This window comes from Limtongia smithiae (assembly GCF_038497785.1).
Source record: "Limtongia smithiae strain NRRL Y-17922 unplaced genomic scaffold V1518scaffold_1, whole genome shotgun sequence".
NCBI lineage: Eukaryota > Fungi > Ascomycota > Lipomycetes > Lipomycetales > Lipomycetaceae > Limtongia > Limtongia smithiae.
In genome coordinates, this window is record NW_027117622.1 from 1771246 (window position 1) to 1792188 (window position 20943).

The 20943-nt window shown below is 48.9% G+C and overlaps 9 protein-coding genes across 9 annotated transcripts; 4 read left to right on the forward strand and 5 right to left on the reverse strand.

Annotated features, from left to right (window-relative positions):
• Positions 1 to 181: 181 nt before the first annotated feature.
• V1518DRAFT_369051 (uncharacterized protein) lies at positions 182 to 1922 on the forward strand (the record flags this gene model as incomplete). The annotated part of the gene is made up of 5 exons (XM_066901259.1): positions 182 to 234; positions 298 to 364; positions 414 to 532; positions 587 to 949; positions 1004 to 1922. 5 exons carry the CDS (start codon positions 182 to 184, stop codon positions 1920 to 1922), a joined length of 1521 nt encoding a protein of 506 aa, XP_066762362.1.
• Positions 1923 to 2253: 331 nt separating this feature from the next.
• On the forward strand, positions 2254 to 3594 carry V1518DRAFT_44581 (uncharacterized protein). Its single transcript, XM_066906468.1, has one exon. It carries the CDS (start codon positions 2598 to 2600, stop codon positions 3387 to 3389), a length of 792 nt encoding a protein of 263 aa, XP_066762363.1. The 5' UTR covers positions 2254 to 2597; the 3' UTR covers positions 3390 to 3594.
• Positions 3378 to 4906, reverse strand: V1518DRAFT_379877 (uncharacterized protein; the record flags this gene model as incomplete). The annotated part of the gene is made up of 4 exons (XM_066901637.1): positions 3378 to 3746; positions 3808 to 3891; positions 3952 to 4560; positions 4732 to 4906. 4 exons carry the CDS (start codon positions 4904 to 4906, stop codon positions 3667 to 3669), a joined length of 948 nt encoding a protein of 315 aa, XP_066762364.1. The 3' UTR covers positions 3378 to 3666.
• V1518DRAFT_410029 (uncharacterized protein) lies at positions 4889 to 6004 on the forward strand. Its single transcript, XM_066902502.1, has one exon. It carries the CDS (start codon positions 5075 to 5077, stop codon positions 5756 to 5758), a length of 684 nt encoding a protein of 227 aa, XP_066762365.1. The 5' UTR covers positions 4889 to 5074; the 3' UTR covers positions 5759 to 6004.
• Positions 6005 to 6058: 54 nt separating this feature from the next.
• V1518DRAFT_410030 (sterol-sensing domain of SREBP cleavage-activation-domain-containing protein) lies at positions 6059 to 10435 on the forward strand. The gene is made up of 3 exons (XM_066902503.1): positions 6059 to 6282; positions 6349 to 6495; positions 6547 to 10435. Exons 1-3 carry the CDS (start codon positions 6175 to 6177, stop codon positions 10156 to 10158), a joined length of 3867 nt encoding a protein of 1288 aa, XP_066762366.1. The 5' UTR covers positions 6059 to 6174; the 3' UTR covers positions 10159 to 10435.
• Positions 10436 to 10825: 390 nt separating this feature from the next.
• On the reverse strand, positions 10826 to 11989 carry V1518DRAFT_403306 (uncharacterized protein; the record flags this gene model as incomplete). The annotated part of the gene is made up of 1 exon (XM_066901866.1): positions 10826 to 11989. One exon carries the CDS (start codon positions 11987 to 11989, stop codon positions 10826 to 10828), a length of 1164 nt encoding a protein of 387 aa, XP_066762367.1.
• An 832-nt stretch (positions 11990 to 12821) lies between these two features.
• V1518DRAFT_453645 (uncharacterized protein) lies at positions 12822 to 14698 on the reverse strand. The gene is made up of 4 exons (XM_066906532.1): positions 14448 to 14698; positions 14162 to 14390; positions 13628 to 14098; positions 12822 to 13598 (listed from the first exon to the last, which is right to left on the reverse strand). Exons 2-4 carry the CDS (start codon positions 14324 to 14326, stop codon positions 13170 to 13172), a joined length of 1065 nt encoding a protein of 354 aa, XP_066762368.1. The 5' UTR covers positions 14327 to 14390; positions 14448 to 14698; the 3' UTR covers positions 12822 to 13169.
• Positions 14699 to 14823: 125 nt separating this feature from the next.
• V1518DRAFT_44751 (uncharacterized protein) lies at positions 14824 to 17128 on the reverse strand. The gene has a single exon (XM_066906482.1). The coding sequence runs from the start codon at positions 17035 to 17037 to the stop codon at positions 15265 to 15267; it is 1773 nt and encodes a 590-aa protein (XP_066762369.1). The 5' UTR covers positions 17038 to 17128; the 3' UTR covers positions 14824 to 15264.
• Positions 17129 to 18185: 1057 nt separating this feature from the next.
• Positions 18186 to 20832, reverse strand: V1518DRAFT_410038 (uncharacterized protein). The gene is made up of 2 exons (XM_066902504.1): positions 20725 to 20832; positions 18186 to 20604 (listed from the first exon to the last, which is right to left on the reverse strand). The coding sequence occupies exon 2, from the start codon at positions 20597 to 20599 to the stop codon at positions 18455 to 18457; it is 2145 nt and encodes a 714-aa protein (XP_066762370.1). The 5' UTR covers positions 20600 to 20604; positions 20725 to 20832; the 3' UTR covers positions 18186 to 18454.
• Between the last annotated feature and the right edge of the window lie 111 nt (positions 20833 to 20943).

Genomic DNA, 20943 nt, shown 5'->3' on the forward strand with positions numbered 1-20943 from the left:
CAAATCACAGAATCACAACCTTAACAGTATTCGGTGCTGAGTACATCACGCGATATTGCGTAACTCACAGTCCGCCTCTGAACAAAGTTGATGAACGATCGCCAAATACGCCTTTCATCGCGTTTCGACCTGTGTTCCTTATTATTTGCCACTACTTCGATAATTGTCGAGTTAACTCCAGATGTCTCAGCTTGTTCAGGATAGCTTTATTTCGGACGATGAAGAGGAAGTTTGGTAAGTAAATAATCGTATTGTTTTTGTGAACATCTCGACACTTGCTGACGTCTGTTCTGGAAGCCCTCTCTGCGTCGAGGAGTTCGATATTTCTGACAAGGGATTCAAACCATGTCCATGCGGCTACCAGGTTTGTACTCACTAGTGATGGTAAGACTACGTAATTAACGGATCGGAAGGTGTGCCAATTCTGTTACAACAACATCCGGCAAAACCCCGAGTTGAATGGTCGCTGTCCTGGTTGCCGCCGGCCATACGACGACGAGTCAGTTGAGTACAAAGTCGTAACGGCAGAAGAGTGCGTTACGTAGAGTTGATCTTGTTTAACGTTATAGCGACTAACGGCTGATAGATGGCGCCAAGATCACCAAAAGCAAACTCGCCGCGATAAGGAGAAGCGACAGAAGGAGCGCGAGCGCAAAGAAATCGAGCAGGCTTCTCGTAAACACTTGTCGGGAATGCGTGTTATTCAGAAGAATCTTGTCTACGTGATCGGTCTGAATCCCCATATTCCTCATGAGGAGCTTCACAACACTCTTCGCGGTGACCAATTTTTTGGGCAGTACGGCAAAATTCAGAAGATTGTCGTTAACCGCCGGAATGGTGGCGTGGGCAATGGTGGCATTGGTGTCTATGTTACTTATTTCAAGAAGGAAGATGCGGCGAAATGTATTGCTGCTGTCGATGGCTCTATGAATGACGGCAAGATCTTGAGGTTTGTAATTCTGCTTTTGCTATACTCTGATTCATGTGATATTAACAGGCTCAGGGCCGCGTATGGAACGACGAAGTATTGCTCGTCTTACTTACGAAATCAACCTTGCCCGAATCCGAACTGCATGTTCTTGCACGAGCCAGGCGAAGAAGCTGATTCCTATACCCGTCAAGATCTATCGACTATTCAACACACGGCTCGCCAAGCTGAAAGCAAGCCGGGACTATCACGAACGTCTACCACTACCACTAGATCTCTCAACTCTACTACTCGGGCAGTTGAAGAGAATCTAGTTGAGACTCCGGAGCAGTCTGCGTTGCCACCAACAGCATCATGGGCAGCAAAGTCTTCACCGCCGGTACAGAATGTCAAATTAGCTCAGCCAGCTACGAGTATTCGTACTGCTTCATCTACGAGCAGTATTATCTCACAATCTAATGCTGACAGTCGGAATCAGCTCGAGTCACATCAGCATGACAATCACTCTGTTGCGCCACGGAGAACTTCAATAGAAGATACATGGTCGAATTCAGAGCAACTGCCATCCAAAGCTCTTAAGTCGTCTATTGTGAATCCAACATTATCGTTATTTGAGAACGCTTTGAAGATTTTGTCCACATCGTCTTCGATCAAATTTTCGTTTTCGACTCAAATTCTATCCAAGGAAGAGATGATTGGTGCTCAAGCGATGCCACCGTTGTTTGCTTTTTCTTCGATCAAGACTCAGGACGCAGTTACCGTTGAAACCTCGAAGTCGTCGGAAAACTCCTCTCGACAGACTCCTGCGTACAGCATCATGGAGAGTGGAAGCCTACCCGGCCGGCTACTCGAGCCACAATTAATGCACAATACTCCATTCATGGGGTTCAATCGTGGCGCAACTCCTCCTCCTGGGTTGTTTACTCCAGCGAGCGCCGACACACAGGACATCATTTCGTTGGTATCCGGCAGCCGATCTAAAGGTACAAAATAATGACCAATCCGCATTTTGGAGCATATATATAATTTCAGAGCTAATACATACCCTTTGCATCATTAGCTTCACTTTCGTCCAATGGAACGCCTAGAATAGAAGATTCATATGGGAACCAAACTTCGCGGTTAGCTCACGTGCAAGGTGTGTATTCATAACATGATGCGGCAAAGGATAGGCAAATTCCAATTACTTTCTCGATTATTAATGCATGTTTTGTGATTATTGCAATTTCATGTGTTCTCATTCTGTATTTTATGGCCAGCGCGAATGTGGAATGTTTTTTCTATTGGTAGTGATATGAGCTTTCTTTGTCTTTGAATGGTGGATGGAGCACAGCTTCCTTGTCTAATTCTAAAGCTTAGATTGCTTAATTGACAGTGTGTACTTTAAATATACATTCGAGGAGCTCGTCTATCCCTAATAAGCTGCTTGTTGTGCCAATTACTATACAATATGCTAATTACTTGACTAGGCAACCGCGCAGATTCGAACTCCGCAATTTTTTCCTCACCCCCGTTAAATATTCCAGCAAATCTCTTGCGAAGTGTTTCCTCGTCACAACTTTCTCGCTCATTGGCCTCCGATTTAGCACCTGTGCCTCCTGCAGCATTGAATGAGAGCCATGCATTACATGCTGAAACGGATGATAGTTCGCCAAGCTATTCAGCAAAAATGATCCCGACTTCACAGCTGTTTTCGATAGATGGGAATCACCTCGACACGTTGCATGAGGTGGGAAATTCGGCGATAGCAAGCAGGCAGACTTCACATGAAGGCGGAATAAGCGGCCGCGACAAACAGAAAGAAGTCGCGGTTTTGGAAAGCAAGGTTATTGGCCAAATCAAGACTCAGTCTTGCGTAATCAAAAAGGCTACATCCACCTCTACTATTGATACTGATTCATCCTTCGAAGATTCAAACGATGCCGATGATAAAGATAGGTCAAAGGAACACAGTATGACCAAAGATGGTAGCATTGCGGTTACAGGCTCAACAGCATCCAAAAAAAAGAAGAAAAGCTCGAAACCAACTAAGGACGTTCTCGCAGCTGTTAGCAGTGCAGAGAAGGCGAATAATACTGAGATTCCAGCAGATGAGGCGGTGAAAGAAGGCAAAGCGGCGCTCCCCTCTGACAAAGAACCTCAAGTGCCTGATCCGATCACTTTCATCCGCGCGGTGATTCAGTCACTAGATCCGGATGGAAATGGACTTTCTCTCTCTTTCTTCAAGAATGCCTTTAGCTGTTCGGTCGGCTCTCCGCACATATCATTTACGCAGGAAGAACTAGAGGAAGCAGAAAATCGCATATCAGACAGGCACATAATTGCGGATATTAAGAACGGAAAGGTAACCGTGGAGCAGCTGGAAAAAGAGTGGCTAGCCATGAAAAAGGAGACGGAATTATTGGAGAAAAAGCTGACAAAGGTCATCAAAAAGAATCGGAAGATTGTTTTGGAAGTGTAAACGTGTTTATTTGCTCTATATGGGAAGTTCTGCATGCTGCTAGTGCTGTCGATATGCGAATATCTCGAAAACCGAAATCAAACGATCTCTAAATAATTTTAGCAAATCTCGCAAGCTCAATAAAAAGAGAAATGAGCTAGGTAGAACCAGCAGATAGCGAAGTGCACGCAACAGCAACGCCGTACTGCCAAAAGTCGCAGAGAGCAATCAGCTTGTCATGCTCAGTGCGTGCACCATACGAGAGCTGAGCGACGTTACTCAACTGGCAAACTCAAAGTCAAGTCTGCGGGTTGGAATAGACATGTTTGGCTCGCTTATATTCCTTCGACATTGGTTTGCCGGAGTTCATGACACCAACTAAATTATAAGAGCGCAAGTTAGTAACATTTCTGAGGCAGCGCTAGAAACTATTACATACCTCGGCCATCGACTGCATCGGGAGAACGAAACATGGATGCTTCTCCGATAGCCTTTGATTTAGAATATCCGGATGCCTTCACACCTATTTCGCATAAACGTCGTTAGCTTTATCACCACGGAATTCAAGATCACATAATCATACCCTTGCTGGCAAAAGCTTGCCACTTCTGTTTGCCCTGGTCGAGTACTCGTTTGCGCTCGGACCTTAATGACGACTTCGACTGGTATTTGACAGGTGTTCGCGCTTGCTCTTCAGCAGAATCTGTCACTGAAGCTTCAGTTGCACTTCGCTTGTTAGACTCTGGCCTAGATTTCTCGGGCTCAATGGCACGAATACAGGATATTGGCATTGTATCAATAGAGTTATTATCGAAAAATTTAACAGTGAACATCGGCTTGTCGGACGATCCTGTGATACCCGCAATCTTTCCTCGAGTATACTGCTTGTCTCCTGAAAGCCATCGAGCGAGAACTATATCCCCTGGTCTGAATAGTGACTGCTGTGTGGGTAAAGAAGGGGGGGGTGGAGGAGCAGAATTCGCCGGCGAAGCAGCCGTAGGCGGTGGAGGTGGAGGTGGCGATGGCGGCGGCGGCGGCGTCAGCAATGAGGACCGAGAAGGTGGCAACGGCGATGACGGAGATGTTAGCGTAGATGATGCAGGAGGTGAATGATGTGTCTGAGTGTGGCCAGCCGATATAGTCGAAGATAGTTCCAGTGTTGTTTTAGCATGCAGTGATGATTCCGTTGAAGCTGACTGTGAGAGAGACTGTGGCTGCAAAACTGGACGTGTGTGAAATTGAGGCCGAACCTGTGCACGGGTGGAAGGTGGACCCTTTGCCGATTGATTACTTCTTCCAAAGGCTGAATGGCTTTTCGATCGGCCTGTAACGCTACCGTTACTGCTAGCTCCAGCAGGTCCACCATGAGCGGGTACTGGATATTGCTGCGACTCTGTGTGTGACGTCTCCAGTAGAGCTATCAGATCGGACAGCTCACTCTTCAATGTCTTTAGCGAGTCGTTATTAGGATCTGTAGCTAGATTCTCGTTTACGGCGGCCAGCTGAAATTGATATTCTTCGAGCTCACGGTGAGACATGGCGGATGGCATAGGTGTGGGAAGCTGGTGAGCCGCGAAGTTGAGGGCGCGTGATGAGGTTTTCGTTGCTGGGACTTTTCGATGAGCGCTCAAGCTCTAACTTTATGCACTTCCAATCTACTAACGATCTCGAGGTTCATCAATACCATGCGGATATAACCAACAGCGATGAGTTCGGGGGCCAATCATATACTACGAATCGGAGCGAGCAAGACACGGCTAACCAGGCTCAGCGCCTCTCTTCAGCTCAGGCTTTCTCGACAGGGTCTCTGCAAACGTAATCCGGTTCGCCAATTTCCTTACGTTCCCGAACAAGAAGATGAGCGGATCGCCGCTACAGGGAGTGCGGCAGCAGCATACCTTACTTGGCTTGACTATGCACAGAGTGTGCGTCGTGCGGCGAAAATTCCCGTACGGAGACACCATATCCATGACAGCGTATATGTACTGCGCAAAACCTTGGACCAGTACGACTACAAATATATTCGGGCCAAAAATGAGCTCGACCCATCTCATCTAGATTATTTGAGGTTACTTCAGGTTGCATCTGGTATTCTAGTTCAAGGCAGCCAGCATCAAGCGGCAGCACAAGAATCTATCGCAGATACAGACAAACAGAGCGAGACATCAACCAAGAAAAGAGTTGGAACTATTCACACCAAGCTATTTCAAAAGCTGGCCGCCAATCAAACGAGGATCTTGAACGAAAGCAAGGAATGCTATTGCCAGTATGCTCTTGTGCGAGGTAAATTTATACACAGTCATATGGGAAGCCTTGTGGCGTGGCGGAAAGCACGCAAGCTTCTCAAGAAACAAAATGACCTATCCGACACAAGTGAATCCAAGCAATGAACGAAAAATTACGAATCCACTGAATGCGCAAATTAACGAGCTCATGCCTGACTTCATAGGACCGGACTGCACAAGTATTAGGGACAGACAATGAGGACGAATCAAACAGCCTTACGCTATCACATCGCAACATGGTGATCATTGTAAATACACGCCACTAGTATATAATGTATACTGTACATATTCCCGTACGATTAGAATAGTCCAACAACTGCATCAACTCCAGTTCAAGGAGAAATCATTCGATCGCAATTCATGTAGTTCTCAATCACGTGATATAAATTTCTATCAGATCGTCACGGGAGCTTGATATGGTAAATCGACGCTGAAATCCAGGTTGCTACTCCGTCTTTACGGTCTCAGCACCTTTTCTGGCCGATCTGAGATTCATCTGCCGGAAACCTCTAACGATCATCATGCGCGTACTTCTCTGCTATGCTGTGCTTGTTTCCTGGATTATATCGCTGGCGCAGGCGGCTATAACAGATGTGCATGAGGCGAATACTTGTGCTATTTACAAGAATGTAAGCTGATCCTGCCCCAGATCTTGTTCACATATCCTATTACAGACGTCTAATTGATGATTTCAGTGTGGCAAAAAGAGCTTTTTTGGCGCGCAGTTACCTTGCCCATACAACGGACCGGCAGTCACACCTTCCGACGCCGATAGGATTGACCTGGTGGGCATTTGTGGTATTCATTGGGCGCAGACTGACGTCTGCTGTGATTCTGATCAGGTTAGTGTCGACGGATGGTATATATTTACCAGAAATTGACCCGCAGTATAGATTGATGCCCTCCGAACGAATCTGAAGAAGGCGGAAGCATTGATCTCTTCTTGTCCCGCTTGCCACGCCAACTTCATTGAATTCTTCTGCTCTTTTTCGTGTTCTCCTAACCAGTCTCAATTTGTCAATGTCACCACTACTGCGAAATCTACATCTGGAACTGACATAGTTACTGTCCTGGATTACTACGTGGACCCAGAAGCCGCTACCAAATTCTACAATTCTTGCAAGGATGTGAAGTTTTCTGCCACGAATGGCTACGTCATGGATTTGATCGGCGGCGGTGCACGAGATTACAAAGGATTTTTGAAGTTTCTAGGAGATGAAAAGCCACTATTAGGCGGATCTCCATTTCAGATCAATTTTCCCTGGGACGACACGCCTGAAGAGATCGACAGGCTTGAATTTGATACGAAGAACTGCGCAGATGCCGACGAACGATATAGATGTGCATGCGTTGACTGTCCTGGCTCATGCCCCTCTCTTCCACCGACGAAAGCGGCACATAGCTGTCATGTCGGTGCCATGCCTTGCTTTTCATTTGCTATCATCATGCTTTATAGCATTTGTCTTGTTGGGTTCATCTTGGCATATAATTCCCTTCTTCCAATCAAAAGTGGTTCATTTTACCGCCCAGAAAGATTGCGACTTTTGAATGAGCGTGGCGGGGCTTCGGAAGATGAAGAGGAGGGCGACATTGTTGCATCCGCTGTTATGGGCGAACGACCGCTCGTGAAGACATATGCTTTACATGATATTCTCCAATCCCGGTTTACAACTATTGGCTTATTTTGCGCGCAATATCCCGGTCTTGTGATTGGAGTTGCATTATTAGTTGTGTCGATTATGTCACTAGGATGGCTTCATTTCACGATTGAGACGAATCCTGTCCGTCTCTGGGTTAGTCCAAGCTCTGCAGCCTACCAAGAGAAGGAATTTTACGACAAGAACTTTGGGCCCTTCTACCGCGCCGAGCAAGCGTTTCTGGTCAACGAGACAGGACCGGTTCTTAGCTATGAAACCTTGCAGTGGTGGTTCGAGGTCGAGAGCAACATTACCGCAATTCAATCACCGACCTATAAGATGACGTTTGACGATATTTGCTTAAAGCCGACTAATGAAGCTTGTGTTGTGCAAAGCATTACACAATACTTTAGCGGCGATATTTACAACGTTGACCCCGATTATTGGCAAGACCAAATTGAAGCATGCGTGAACAATCCAGTGGACTGTCTACCGCCGTTCCAACAACCACTTAAAGGAAATATGATTCTTAGTGCTGGCCTAGAGGGCAACTACCTCCAATCACCCGCCCTAATTGTTACTTGGGTCGCGAATAACGGTCTGGAAACAACGACGTATGCGCAGCACGCGATGGACTGGGAGGGAGCGCTTGAAAATTATTTGCTAGGCGTTCAGGTGCAGGCGGCGGAGCGAGGCCTTAGACTCAGCTTCAATACAGAAATATCGTTAGAGCAGGAGCTGAACAAATCGACGAACACAGATGCAAAGATCATTATTATTTCCTATATTTTCATGTTTTTCTACGCATCGTATGCTCTTGGAAAATCTACTTTTCGATCTGGTCGCCGTGCTTTAATCGAATCTAAATTTTCCCTTGGTCTCTTTGGAATTTTCATTGTCCTGCTCTCTGTATCAGCCTCGATCGGTCTATTCTCGATTATCGGCGTCCGAGTAACGCTTATTATCGCAGAGGTTATTCCATTCTTAGTACTTGCGGTCGGCGTTGATAATATCTTTCTTCTGTCGCATGAGCTTGAGCTGATTAACTCAGAATATCCGAATGAACCGGTTGAGCACCGAGTAGCTAGGACAGTTGGTAAGATGGGACCCAGTATTCTCTTATCGGCAGCATGCGAGACAATTGCATTTGCACTTGGGGCTGTTGTCGCCATGCCTGCCGTGCGCAACTTTGCGATATATGCAGCTGGCGCAGTGTTAATAGACGCGTTGCTGCAAATGACAATGTTCGTGTCGGCTTTAACTTTGGATCAGAAGCGCACTGAAGCAGGACGAGTTGACTGCATGCCGCTTTTAAAACTACAAATCAGAGGCGCTCCAGTGCAAGTCAGCGAAGATCGATTGACTGGATGGATTCGCGTGAAGTACGCGCCTACTATTTTGAAGAAGGAAGTAAAAGCGATCATTCTATTAGCATTCTGTGGTCTGTGTACCATGTCTTTGGCATTGATTCCTAAGATTGAACTTGGTTTGGATCAGCGGATTGCTATTCCCACCGACTCTTATCTGGTTGATTATTTTAACGACTTGTACGCGTACTTTGATTCTGGGCCACCAGTATATTTCGTGGTACGGGAGTTGAATGTCACCGAGCGCGTGGAACAGAAGGCACTATGCGGACGATTTTCTACGTGCAATGAGTTTTCGCTACTTAATATCCTTGAGCAAGAACGGAAGCGGCCAGAAACTTCATACATATCAGAGCCAACAGCTAGTTGGATTGACGATTTCTTTCATTGGCTGAATCCAACATTGGAGGAATGCTGCAGATTTAAGAAGGGATCTACCAACGAAATGTGCTCACCATATGCCCGAGATTGGCAGTGCGATGTGTGCTACGCAGACAAGCAACCGGCATGGAATATTACAATGAACGGATTGCCCGAGGGCGAAGAGTTTCTCAAATTTTTCTCTTTCTGGATCGAGTCGCCATCCGACCCATGTCCGTTGGGTGGTCAGGCACCATATTCTAATGCTATTGTACCTGACTATGAGCGAGTGACCATTAATGCGTCGTCATTCCGAACATCTCATACTGCACTACGATCGCAAGATGATTTTATTAGTGCATATGCCGCTGCAAAGAGAATCGCAAAGTCGATATCACAGAACACTGGAGCTGATGTATTTGCATATTCAGTATTCTACATTTTTTTTGATCAATACGGCACGATATTCGGACTAACTGTCACTTTGGTGACGGCGGCAGAGGCTGCAATCTTCGTGATTTCGTCGGTATTGCTGGGTTCAATAAAAACAGCAGCTGTTGTTACCGTCACGGTGGCCATGATTGTTATCGATATTATGGGGGTGATGGCTCTGTGGGGAATTAGTCTTAATGCTGTCAGTCTGGTCAACCTGGTGATTTGCGTTGGTATCGGCGTGGAGTTCTGCAGTCATATTGCGCGCGCGTTCATGATTCCTAACAAGGATGTTTTGGATCTGAGTCGCTCGCGCATGAAGGGCAGCGACGAGCGCGTGTGGGCAGCGCTCGTGTCCGTTGGTGGCTCGGTGTTGTGTGGTATTACGTTGACGAAATTCATCGGCGTCATTGTGCTCGCGTTCACGCGCTCGAAGATATTTGAGATTTACTATTTCCGAATGTGGCTCGCGCTCGTGCTAATTGCCTCGACTCATGGGCTTGTGTTTTTGCCTGTCGCGTTGTCTTACTTTGGTGGTTCCGGATACAATGTTGACGATGTTGAATACGCCGACTATGAACCAGTGGGGAGTAGCGATGGCAACGGGTCCTTAATTTCGAATGGACGTTACAGTACTCTGTTCCACGAGCCAGATTCGGTGGAGAGTGAACAGGAAAGCGAAGAAGAAAGTGACGCTCATGAGCTATAGCTTCTGTCTCCATGATTCATTTACGCACCGGTCTATGCTTTGGTTTGTTGCTGTTATATATAATGAACCAAAAAAAATCTGTTCCGCTTGTTGCCGGTGGTTGCTGTTGTATGTGTTTTTGTCTATTTAACTATCTTCCTATGTTATTTTTATTTGTGAAATAGCGCATCTCTGGTGATGGGAACCTGGATGGTAAGCGGCGTGAGATATTTTCTGCATTCTACTGGTCGGGACAAAGGACAAGGATAATTTGACCCCTAATACATTATTTTAAGACATAATATAGCAGTTCATACAATACGAACGCAATAATTGACGAAAGTCCGTCACCCAGTTAGTTGTCCTCCTTGTTCATTGCAGATATTCAGCATTGATGCCTATGGTGTGCAACTATGTATACATATGTGAATTCGTGCAGTACAGAATATGACTACTCCACAGCAGCGACGGGCAAGTAGGGAGGTATCCCAAGAGGAAGTCGCAAAGCACACGCCAACGGGCACTGATGAAAGACAGTTATACAGCCAAAACATACCGAGCTTGACGGTTCTGCAGACAACCCCTGTGTCAAGGTGACAGAAGCGAGTGACATCGCCTTCAGTCTTAGCCTCTGCGGAGAAGGATTTCAGTTCATGATATGGTTGTACGCACATTTCAAGCTCAATCTCTAGTCACCGATAGGAAAAATAAGTGGAATACCCTTGCAGTTTCTTTCATGCTTCTTCCGTCCATCCGTCCGACTGAATGATTTACCGCATCCACCTCGACAGCTATGTCTCTTCTGTTCATGTATACTCTCTCTGTGCCGCCTGAGATCATTCAAGCTTCCCAGTTCCTGATGGCACACATCACAGCAAAATTTGTTTACGATTCGCTTGTGCATTCTGTTCTCGTGATCTTGTAGAGTGGACTTCCGTGAAAGCTTCTGACCGCAGATAGCGCACTTGAACATCCTTCTAGGCTTCGATGAACTGTCGGCCGCGTCTGACTGGTACTCTCTCTGGCCAGGAGACTGATCTTGAGGAGTGCAATCCCCAGGTACTTGGACATGAAGTTCGCTTTGACTTTCAAACTCGTCGTTATGAAGAAGTTCCAGCTTTCGAGCCATCCACTGAAATCCTGTCGACTGTGGCAATTCATGTACTTTGTGAACATTCCCAGGTGACGACGTCATAGTGTATGTCGCCGGAGATTTTAAGTGCGACGCAGCAGTGGCCAAATCAGAAAGTCGTGAGAAAGCAGTGTCCACAGCATTCAGAAACTGAGTCGACTTATGAGTAGCGCCTTGCTCCACCTCGGACGTCGCCTTGTGTGATACCGCTGACAGTCCCGGAAACACAGAGACTCTCGTTTGCGGAACGGCCGAAATATATGGACTTGGAATCAGACTCGAATTAGCAGATGTGGGACTGACAAAGCCCGGGAATCCCGGTGTGTTGGAGAAGTCGGATTGGCTTGGAGTCTGGAATGCGGACGATGGGCATGAAACTGCGTATTCAGAGATCTGCGTTTCTGGCGTCCGATACAGATATTGAGGAGCGATAGAAATATTATGATCCGTTTCATGCTCCAAATCGGCAGGATACATTTCAGGATCCATGCAGCTGGACTGCATGTTTTCCAGAGACGGCTCGTAGTGCTCAAGACCTTCAACATCACCAATGTTCAAATTTCTGGCACCATCTTGATCAACAACAAGCAAGGAAAGAGTGTAGCGATTCCCATGAGCATCAAAGTAGTCTATAAGACTGTCAGTGCCCTCGGACGGAGAGAGAACAACCTGTACGTCCGCCGCCGCATGCGAAGTCCTGATCCCGGCATGATACTCCATATGATAATCGACCGGCACGCATCCATGCATATGCAACAGGGCATATATATTTCCCTCGATGTCAGAAACGAGAGTCAGAGCGCCGGTGCCATCCATTATGCCGTCGAGTGCTCTGCTGGTAGGTATGAGCACCAGAGCATACGCTCGCCCTGCTCGATCTGCAACCACGGTTGGCAGTCCAGTGCCCTCTGTAGATAAAGTAAACATTACAGAAACAAGTCTTGGTAACGGCAAGGAAAAAGAGACCGACAGATACAAACACGCTGGAAAGCTGCGGATCGAGTTCAACTTTGGCAAGATCTGTATGCAACCTGAGCCAGACGTACACTAAAGCCGGGTAAGAACAGACTTATAATAGCAGAGAGCATACGCCAGGTGGTCCGAGCAATCCGAGGGTGCGTGCCGACTGCTGAGCTGAATGCCTACCGATCGTAAGCATTGCGCCTTCACTTGTGTCTCGCACTACCGCATGCAGCTCGTAGGCTACAACAGTCTTAAGAATAGTTGCGGCACATTGTAGTTGAGCAGCCTATAAAAGTAGAGATTTGACGAGATCAGGACACAAAACTGCGCTGGAGGAACATCCTTTCTCAGGGGCTGCTGCAGGGGCCATGCAGCAGAGCCCTGTCGACCAGGCCCGAAGGATGATTAATTCGCGAGCGATTCGGTCGCTCGCTCACGACCCCCATTAGGCTAAGAGGCGGCACGCACACTGATAAACGATACCGATGTAATCTACGATATCTAAATCTAGGTTTCCGACTGTGACAGACGTCTAGTCGGAACAACTACATTCCCACAAAAATGAAATAAATATTCGAAGATTCCATTTCGCCCATACTAACGCCAGATGTCACTCGACTGCTGACGGATCCAAACACAAACCATTCTGTTTACGATGCAGGTTACAGCGACTTTGATGGCGCGATAAATTGTCGGACCGCTTAGAGTACTTTTTGCATGCCGTGCAGCAAATCTTGTCTTCGCCGTTGCTGGTGTGATCTGTTCGTAAGTGCCAATTCCTATCACTGTGGCGACTAAAATTCCCATCACAATGGCCGAAAGGAATGCTATGTTGGAATGGGAAGAGCGTGTATGTACTTTGGCCTTATTTTTAGTTGTGTAAGCGTGTGAGGGTTCACACAGAAGACACAAAGTTTCGTTCGTCAGCCCTTCGAACTTACTGTTTTAGGTCTGATTCGGCAATTTCTAAACGACTGGGTGATTCGATCATCGGAAAATAAATTCCATCCACAACCTCACTCACGTCGTTCAAAAGCGGAGAAGAGCTTGCGGTGATAGATACCGTGATGACTTGCGTGCTAGCATTATTGTTCCTGTCCAGCAGAAAACTCGTACCGGCATGGTCGCTGTCATGATCAAAACTAAACTTGTCCGTACATGCGGGTACAGGAGCAAAAATGAAATTAGCACGAGTGCCGTAGTCATTACCGAAGTCGTCTAAAAACGATTCCTCCTGGACTGGTGAACGATCGCCATGGGCATAGTCATTGTCGGCATCATTACTGTATTCAGCCGTAGCAGTTGTAGGACTAACAGAGATTCGGTGACACGTAAGCCGTGTTCGTCCAGTTATCCTGATGTAGGACTGAATGAATCAGCAGTACTCATACTAACCCAGTCTGCGTCCGGCGATCCAGGTAGTTGATGGGCTATGAGCAGAAGAGTAGATGGCGACGAGAAGACGTAAAGCACATCGGTTTGCGGTGAATAATGCTTCGTGGTAGCATAATGAGAGGTCAGGCAATAGCTAGGGCTAGTACGACGGACTCTCGCAGGTGCAGGTAGTGGCTGTGAGAACGATCTGCGAAATGGTAAGGCGTCCATCGGATGTCTGTTGTGTGGCCGATGCGACCGGGGTGTTGCTGGCTTTGAGATCTTGGGCGACGCATATAACGACAGTCGCGCGGAGGCAGCATAGCCCGTCGGAAAGAGAGTGCTACTACTACTTGCGACTGCATATTCACAATCGGCATATCCGGTAGTATCTACCTGGCTGGACACCGTCCTAGAGCGATTGCGATTGCGGTCTGATATTGCAAATAACGCAGCCGTATAGCTGGCATCGATATTTTGAAGGTTGAGGTCCTAAATATTCCTCTTAGGCAATGTTCTCCTGAGCAGCATCAGCGATAATAGAAGCGAAGAAACTCGTTGATATGACCAATCCCGCGTCTGAATGACGGATCTAGGCTCAATGGAAAGTGCTCCTGCTACAGCCGCCTCTACATCCTCTGCGATATCTATGCTTGCTGGTGCTGAGATACTTGATTCTGAACTTGTCTGCGCGAGCGAAGCATTGGCATGGAACTGCATGCAGTCGTCAAGAACCGAGTTGCCGTTGACAGCGACGAGATGAGATGAAGGCAAATATCGCCATCTATGAAGTTCCATTAGAATAACAGTTTCATTTGCAGACCAGGAAAGCATGGCATACCAAGAATAAGAACTTCGCTGCTCTCTTCCGAGCTATTACGCGGATATGCCGGGAATAAACTCTTGACACTGCGAATGAAGCGCCAATAATCAGCAGTATTAATGCGTCAATACGTGTCAGGGGTGAAGACGATGAGAGCCATCACATGTGATCGCGAGGATCGCGAGGACTCCTAAAAAAGTACGTACGCTATGTCGTGATCTGCGGCGAGCATTGGCTCCAGGAGGCAATCAATAGCGCGTGGGTGTACGGCGGTGCGTAGACCAGCCAGAAAGTGGCGTAGATTTCATTTTAGAAGAACTCTATAATTGGTGACAAGTGATTGAGGTCTAGCAGCTCGTACTCGGTTGGACTCAGAACATATACTCGGATGTTCACTGCTCAACAAGGCAGTTACCTCCTGGCCTCCTTACCATCATCTCGACTAAGCCGAAACGCAATAGGCAGTTTATTCGGATATCAAACGCGCTTGCATAAATAACTGGTCATAAAGTGCCAAAAATACGTTGATGAAGGGGGCCCAGCTATGGACATATACTACATATTACCTAGCTGTTCGCTGGTTCAAATCTTGAAACGTGTGTTGAATAGATAAGTAGTCGTATTAGTCGTATTAGCAATTACAATCAAAACGATTGCCCATAATTCGCAAACTCACCAAAAAAACTCCAAACCTGCCTTAGAGCCCTGAACCCATATATGAAATTAACTTAGCAAAATATAAGCAGTGGAACCTAGCTGCAATCGATTCCCTTAATTAAATTCTCGTGTATTCAACAGAAAATACACATATAACTATGGGCTGAAATAACTATGACTAGCAGTTAGTCACTGGCTTGCTCTCCATCGCTAGAGCGCTCGTCGACTTCAATTGCGCCGCTTTGCACTCAGTCGAAGTCGAAGATAATAGATGACGCTTCAAACTTTCCATGCGTCTGTAATGCTTCCCACATCCCTTGATCGTACCGTCCGGCTGCTGGAAACTGCACTTGTATCGACGCTGATTCGGGTCATGGCCTTTCATATGCCGCTTCATGTCTTTGCTGCGAGAATACTCCTTCTTGCAACTTGGACAGACGAAACACGCCTTCTTCTCTCCGCGCGAAGCTGCGTGCAATGCCTCGTGCGGCTTCAGATTCTCCCTGCGTGTGAACGACTTGCTGCACTCGTTACACTGGTACAGGCCGGACAACGAAGAATTCTCCTTTGAGGACTTTTGTCGCTTTGGACTCAGGGCTACCGTCTCGTCCAGCATCCCAATACGGTCTTCTGAAATATCCGGTGTACCAACACCGCTCGCGAGATTCTGGAGACTAGGCGATACCAAGACTCGTCTCTTTCGACACACCGAGGCGGAGTCAGTAGGGGTTGTCGGAGATACCGCCACACGAAACAAGGCGCAGCCAGAGATGTCAGAAATAGGGCCGAAACTTTCATATTTCGCTGGTGTAATTGGCGTAACCGAAACAGAAGTGGCCGGAGAATAATCAGTGTAAATATCAAAGGCGTTGCGTCCGCCAGAAACTCCTGCCAAAGACTGCGGCGGTGGATGATATAAATTTGCATTAGTGCTGGACGGTAAGTCAGACCGCAGCGGCCACAGCGCGCTATCATTTGTCGGCGCCATGACTGCGCAATCATAAGAGTCATAGGCACACGAGAGCGGTACGGTATTGAGCAATCCGTTCGGAAAGTGACGCAGTCCCTCGGAAGTCAAGCCCAGACACTGCTTCATTCCAAGATCTGATAGGTCCCGTGCCATGATGTCACTAAATTCGTTGGGAGCAAACAGCAGATCTGTGGTAGAGCAGTCCGTGTAGGACGGCACCGGTGGTGACACGGAATGTTCAGCATGTGTCGAATATGGCAGGGCTCTATGACTGCATGAAGTGGTCGCCCGCGGTGCTCTTGCTCTTGATGCCAGCCCTTGTAACTTGTCCACTGTCAAGCATGCATTATGCTTGGCTAACGAAAGCGGTGTGGCGGCTGACAAGTCGGGTTGGCTGATGCTCAGTCGGCTGAGAGGAAGAAACGGAACAAACGGAGCGGTTTGAGAAGGAGCAGGTGGTTGAGCCAGGGATGACATAGGAGTAAACGGCGAGATTGCGGAATGTAGCTGATGAGAGGACTGAGGTGGTGTCTCCACTTGCTCGAAAAAGCAAGAGTGCATTGGTGATGGCTCCATGCCAATAAGTTGTGAACCTGATTTGGCAGCAAGAGGTCCCGTCATTCGAGAAAAATGGAGGTAACCGCTCGTCTTGGATCTGCAAGCAGATCTGCAAGTGTGGAACGGCCAGAACGTGTGCTGGCGATAGCTAGATACGTCCGCGTCGACGATAGAGAGCTCACAGTCGTCAGAAACTGAAGGATCAAGAGTGAAGTCCTCAGAATAGCTCGGTGCCAGCAAGTCCTCAAGTGACTGGTGCGCAAGATCATTCGTCGCGTCAAGATTGCAAGCAACCGAATAAGAATCCATCGTCAAGTATGGTGTTGGAATGCAGCTCAGGAAGCTCGCAAGTTCTCCGTCATCATCGCCGTCGTCGTCGTCGTGGTCAATGCCATGCTGCAGGTCGTATGGGTAGCAGGCCATAGTTATCAGTGAACGCGCAGCCGTAAGCAGGCACGATAGGTAGTTGGGAGAACCCACGCACGGCAGCAGGTACGTATAATCTTCGCAGGAAGAGACATGGTGGAGTGTATGTCATCAGCGGCACAGGATGCGATACGCCTGGGTCACAGGGGTCTAGGCGATAGGTCGTGTTTGGATGCGTCATGTGCCTGGCGAAGCCCTGCGTCATCTGCAGCCCGGCCCTCACCGCCTCCGTGACTGCCGCCCATCCCTCCAACTGTAATCCGCCCTATTGCACACTTCACTTTGTCACCGCTACCGCTGTCGTGATCCAGCATGAAAGTACGCACACTGCAGCATTGCCGCACTGCCGCGGCCAGCGACGCGGCGGTTGAAATCTCTAGCAACACGATTCTTGCGATACACTAGTAGTCGTCAGACAATTATTTTCTCAGTCCCCAATTATATGAAAATAAAGCACCAGCGATTCTCGTCCTGGTATATGAATTTGCTTTATCGCATCGCTCGCGAAAAGGGCCTCATCAATCCACGGTGGATAAAGTTAGGGTTTGGACTTTGGGGTTCGCGCTTGTTAAGCTCCGCGTCAGCCGTACCAGGGGTTGCGAGTGAGTAAGGCAGCTGGTAATTTGACACAGATCTCCAAGATATCATATATACGACAGCAAGCAGAGTCGCACAAAAATCTGTTGCGGCAGCGTTAGGAGGGCCGCACAGCAGATATCAACAGCCCTTGTCAAATGTGCGCCGACGACTCCACGAGAGCTATGGCTGGACATGGGCTGAGTTCTACGGCTATCGGAGAGCGAAACTCTAACATATCCGGGCACCTGCGATCACAGGAGGCAGCGACAGCGCAGCTTAGCCCGATTCGGCTTGCCACAGTCTCCCACAGCGCGTTCGGGCGCCCGCGCGCGCCGCGCTCGCAGCGCTCGCACTGACATGCAGAATCGGACGGCGTACGTTTCTCGTGGCGACTCTAATCACTGCAACAAATCCTAGCCAACTACTCCGACAGCTATGTGTACGACCACGGAGATCAAGGGTGAATTCCGAGCACCGTGGTTATTCTCTCAGACGCATCTTGTCTGCGTCACAATGACGAAGCGGCCTTGCGTCTGCACTCATTGCCTACGCCCTTCTCGAATAACGTCGTACCTTTGTAAATTCAATAATCACGCAATTATGCACAAACGCTAACACAGACAATATAGAACCATTCGAGTGCAAATCAAACATACTATTAACGCGGCTTCCCGATGCACAAAACTCCAAAGGAACAAAACAGATAACGAAAATTTTGCGATGCGTGATAACAAAAACAATTTTCTCGTGGTCAGTTCCAAGTACACAAGCGATGCAAATTGAGATCGTCGTAGCCGAGACTAGCAACACAATAATACAACAATGGCACAATTCTCTACTCCGGTGGAACACACCAGTGTCGATGAAACGACCATGCCTTTGATTGACAAGTCTTGCTGCAATATTTCGTGCGACGACAGCGCCTGCATTTGGCAAACTGCTTCGGGTACTCCTCCCATCGTCCACATTCGAAATAACCACATTGGCGCACGCCTCCGCGGGATTCATCTTTCCGACACGAGTTGCGCATGATCACCGACGCCCAGTAGTGCAAGTCTCCCATATAAGCCCGTGTCGTGAATCGCTCTACAAGCTGAAAGAGGTTCAATGTAGGAAGCTTGTACTCGTCGGCGATGTAAGCGTCATTCTCGGGATAGAGCGAGGTGTCGTCCAAACCAGCATCATGCGGCTTTGTCGCATCTTCATCGGTCTGCATCTCCTGGCGCATCGACAACGAGGGAACGATATGCGTATTTTGGAAATACGGTCGAAGGTACACGTACTTGGATACGTATGCCAACAGCTGCAACGACATCAGCACATCTTCCTCCCGAGGCAGATTGTCCTGAACACCGAAAAAGGCAGGCAGCGACATAGACGACGGCAATCCATTTGACAGCCCACTCTCGATCTGTGTCGGTGAAGTCTGTTGAGGTGTCGACTGATTGTCTCCTGACGAAGGCGCAGTGGTACTACCAGATTCGAAGAGTGGACTCCGATGCGTCAGCAACTGTGCTCGCGGTGTTCCAGTAGCAGTGTTCTCCACTTCCGTGGTATCTGAACCAGCACCTTCGAACCTTTGCGCTCCCTCTGCGTACTCCATCTCCAGCATGCCGATACCGCCAGTTACTGATGACGGCGAAGCAACATCGGACACGTACTGAGACGCTTCGACGAATGCGTTGATGTCGTCGCCCGACGCCGACGCGTCTTCCAACGCCGGTTGTTCGGATGTAATTGAATTTGAAGATGCAAGAATATGACCAGCGGCAGTCTCGTCGATCTCCATCGGGCTGGCTATGAACTCTTGTTCGAATGTAGTTGCCGCAGTACTTGATGCCGCGGTCGAAGATGCCATAGTAGCCGAATCGATTGCCAATCGAGCTGTGGATGCCGCGGCAATAGCCACGGCAGACGTATTCTGCGAGATTGGCCGGGCGTTCGGAACAGGAGGATCTATGGGGAGGGTGGTTGTCGAGGATGAGGCGCTTGCGGGAACGGAGGACGTAGAAGTGGTAACGGGGGTGGCGGAGGTCGTAGCGGTGGTATCAGGAACAGCATTAGCGGTAGCCGTAGGCGTATGAGTGTGTGCGTGGTAGTGGCGGTGGTGATGACGATGACGGTGGTGATGGTAGATTTGATAATGCAGGCGGTCGAAATAGGATTGAAGGTGGGCGTTGGGATCGCCGCCAGGAACTTGTGCCGGCCCGAGAGGCTGTGCTGCCACACCGTCTCCTAGAGCAACAGGTTCGTCTTGCGGAGCTAAAGGATTCCGCTGATTGACAACAGCTGCGTCGACCATGCTTACAAATAGATCGGCGGCGTTCACGTCGATACCGGCGTCAAATGTAGGCTGTGCCGTCGTCGTTCCGACAATCGCTAATTCGTCGTTATTGTCTGCAGTCGCTGCGTCATTCACGTCATTGATATCCTGCCGTGGCTGGGGTTGTAGCTCGAGTCTCAGGGGTTCCGCTGGTAGAGGTACAGGGAGCTGCATTGGCAACGGTGTTGCTATCCGATCACCAGAAGCGTGGCGAGCGGGCGGGGCGCCAGACTGGCGCACAAAAAAGTCGTGGTACATGCGGAGCTTCTCAATGGCTTCGAGGAAGTTGTCCAGTACGGTGGCGAGGACGGGAACGATATCAGCCTCGACGACGCGTCTGCGCACGGACTCAGAGCCGCGAACGCCAACAGAGGAGAGGCACTGAAGCGCAAGCGACCACTTCCAAGAGATCAGCGGGTCGCGCGAGTGCATGCCTTTGCAGGATTTAAGCACAGCGACAAGGCGGTCGACACCGCCGTCGGAAGCGAGTGACTCGCGGATGACCTGCGATGAGGACACAAGCACGCACAGGCTGCTCAGGGAGTTGACAAGAGGACGGTCGAACTGGCAGTCGAGCGCGCGACGGTCATACATCGTCGGCGTCATGTTGGCCGCGGCCTTGTTGTTGAGGACGGAGAAGAAGTTGACATCGCGCATTGCCACTGGAGAAGGGGACGGGTGGTCAGTCACTGGGGAAGGCGTGAGGGGGCGCACGCACGGCACGCGGACGAGTGACGCCGTACGCGGGAGGGCGCGATGCAGGGGCAGATGTAGGCACTCACGTAGAAAACCACTGAGGGACGAGGATCGTGATGGTGAGGAAGGAGGGGAGGTGGCGTGGGGGAGGGCGGGGAGACGGAGCCTTTCGGGGTGGGGGGCGGAGGGCTGGCTGACGGCAAAGGTGTTGACAAGCAGCGGCGAAACGCAGCGAACGACGCAAAAAAGCTGCAGTTGCGCGTCCCCGCCCTAGCCCTCCCCAGCCACACTCGCCACATCACCAG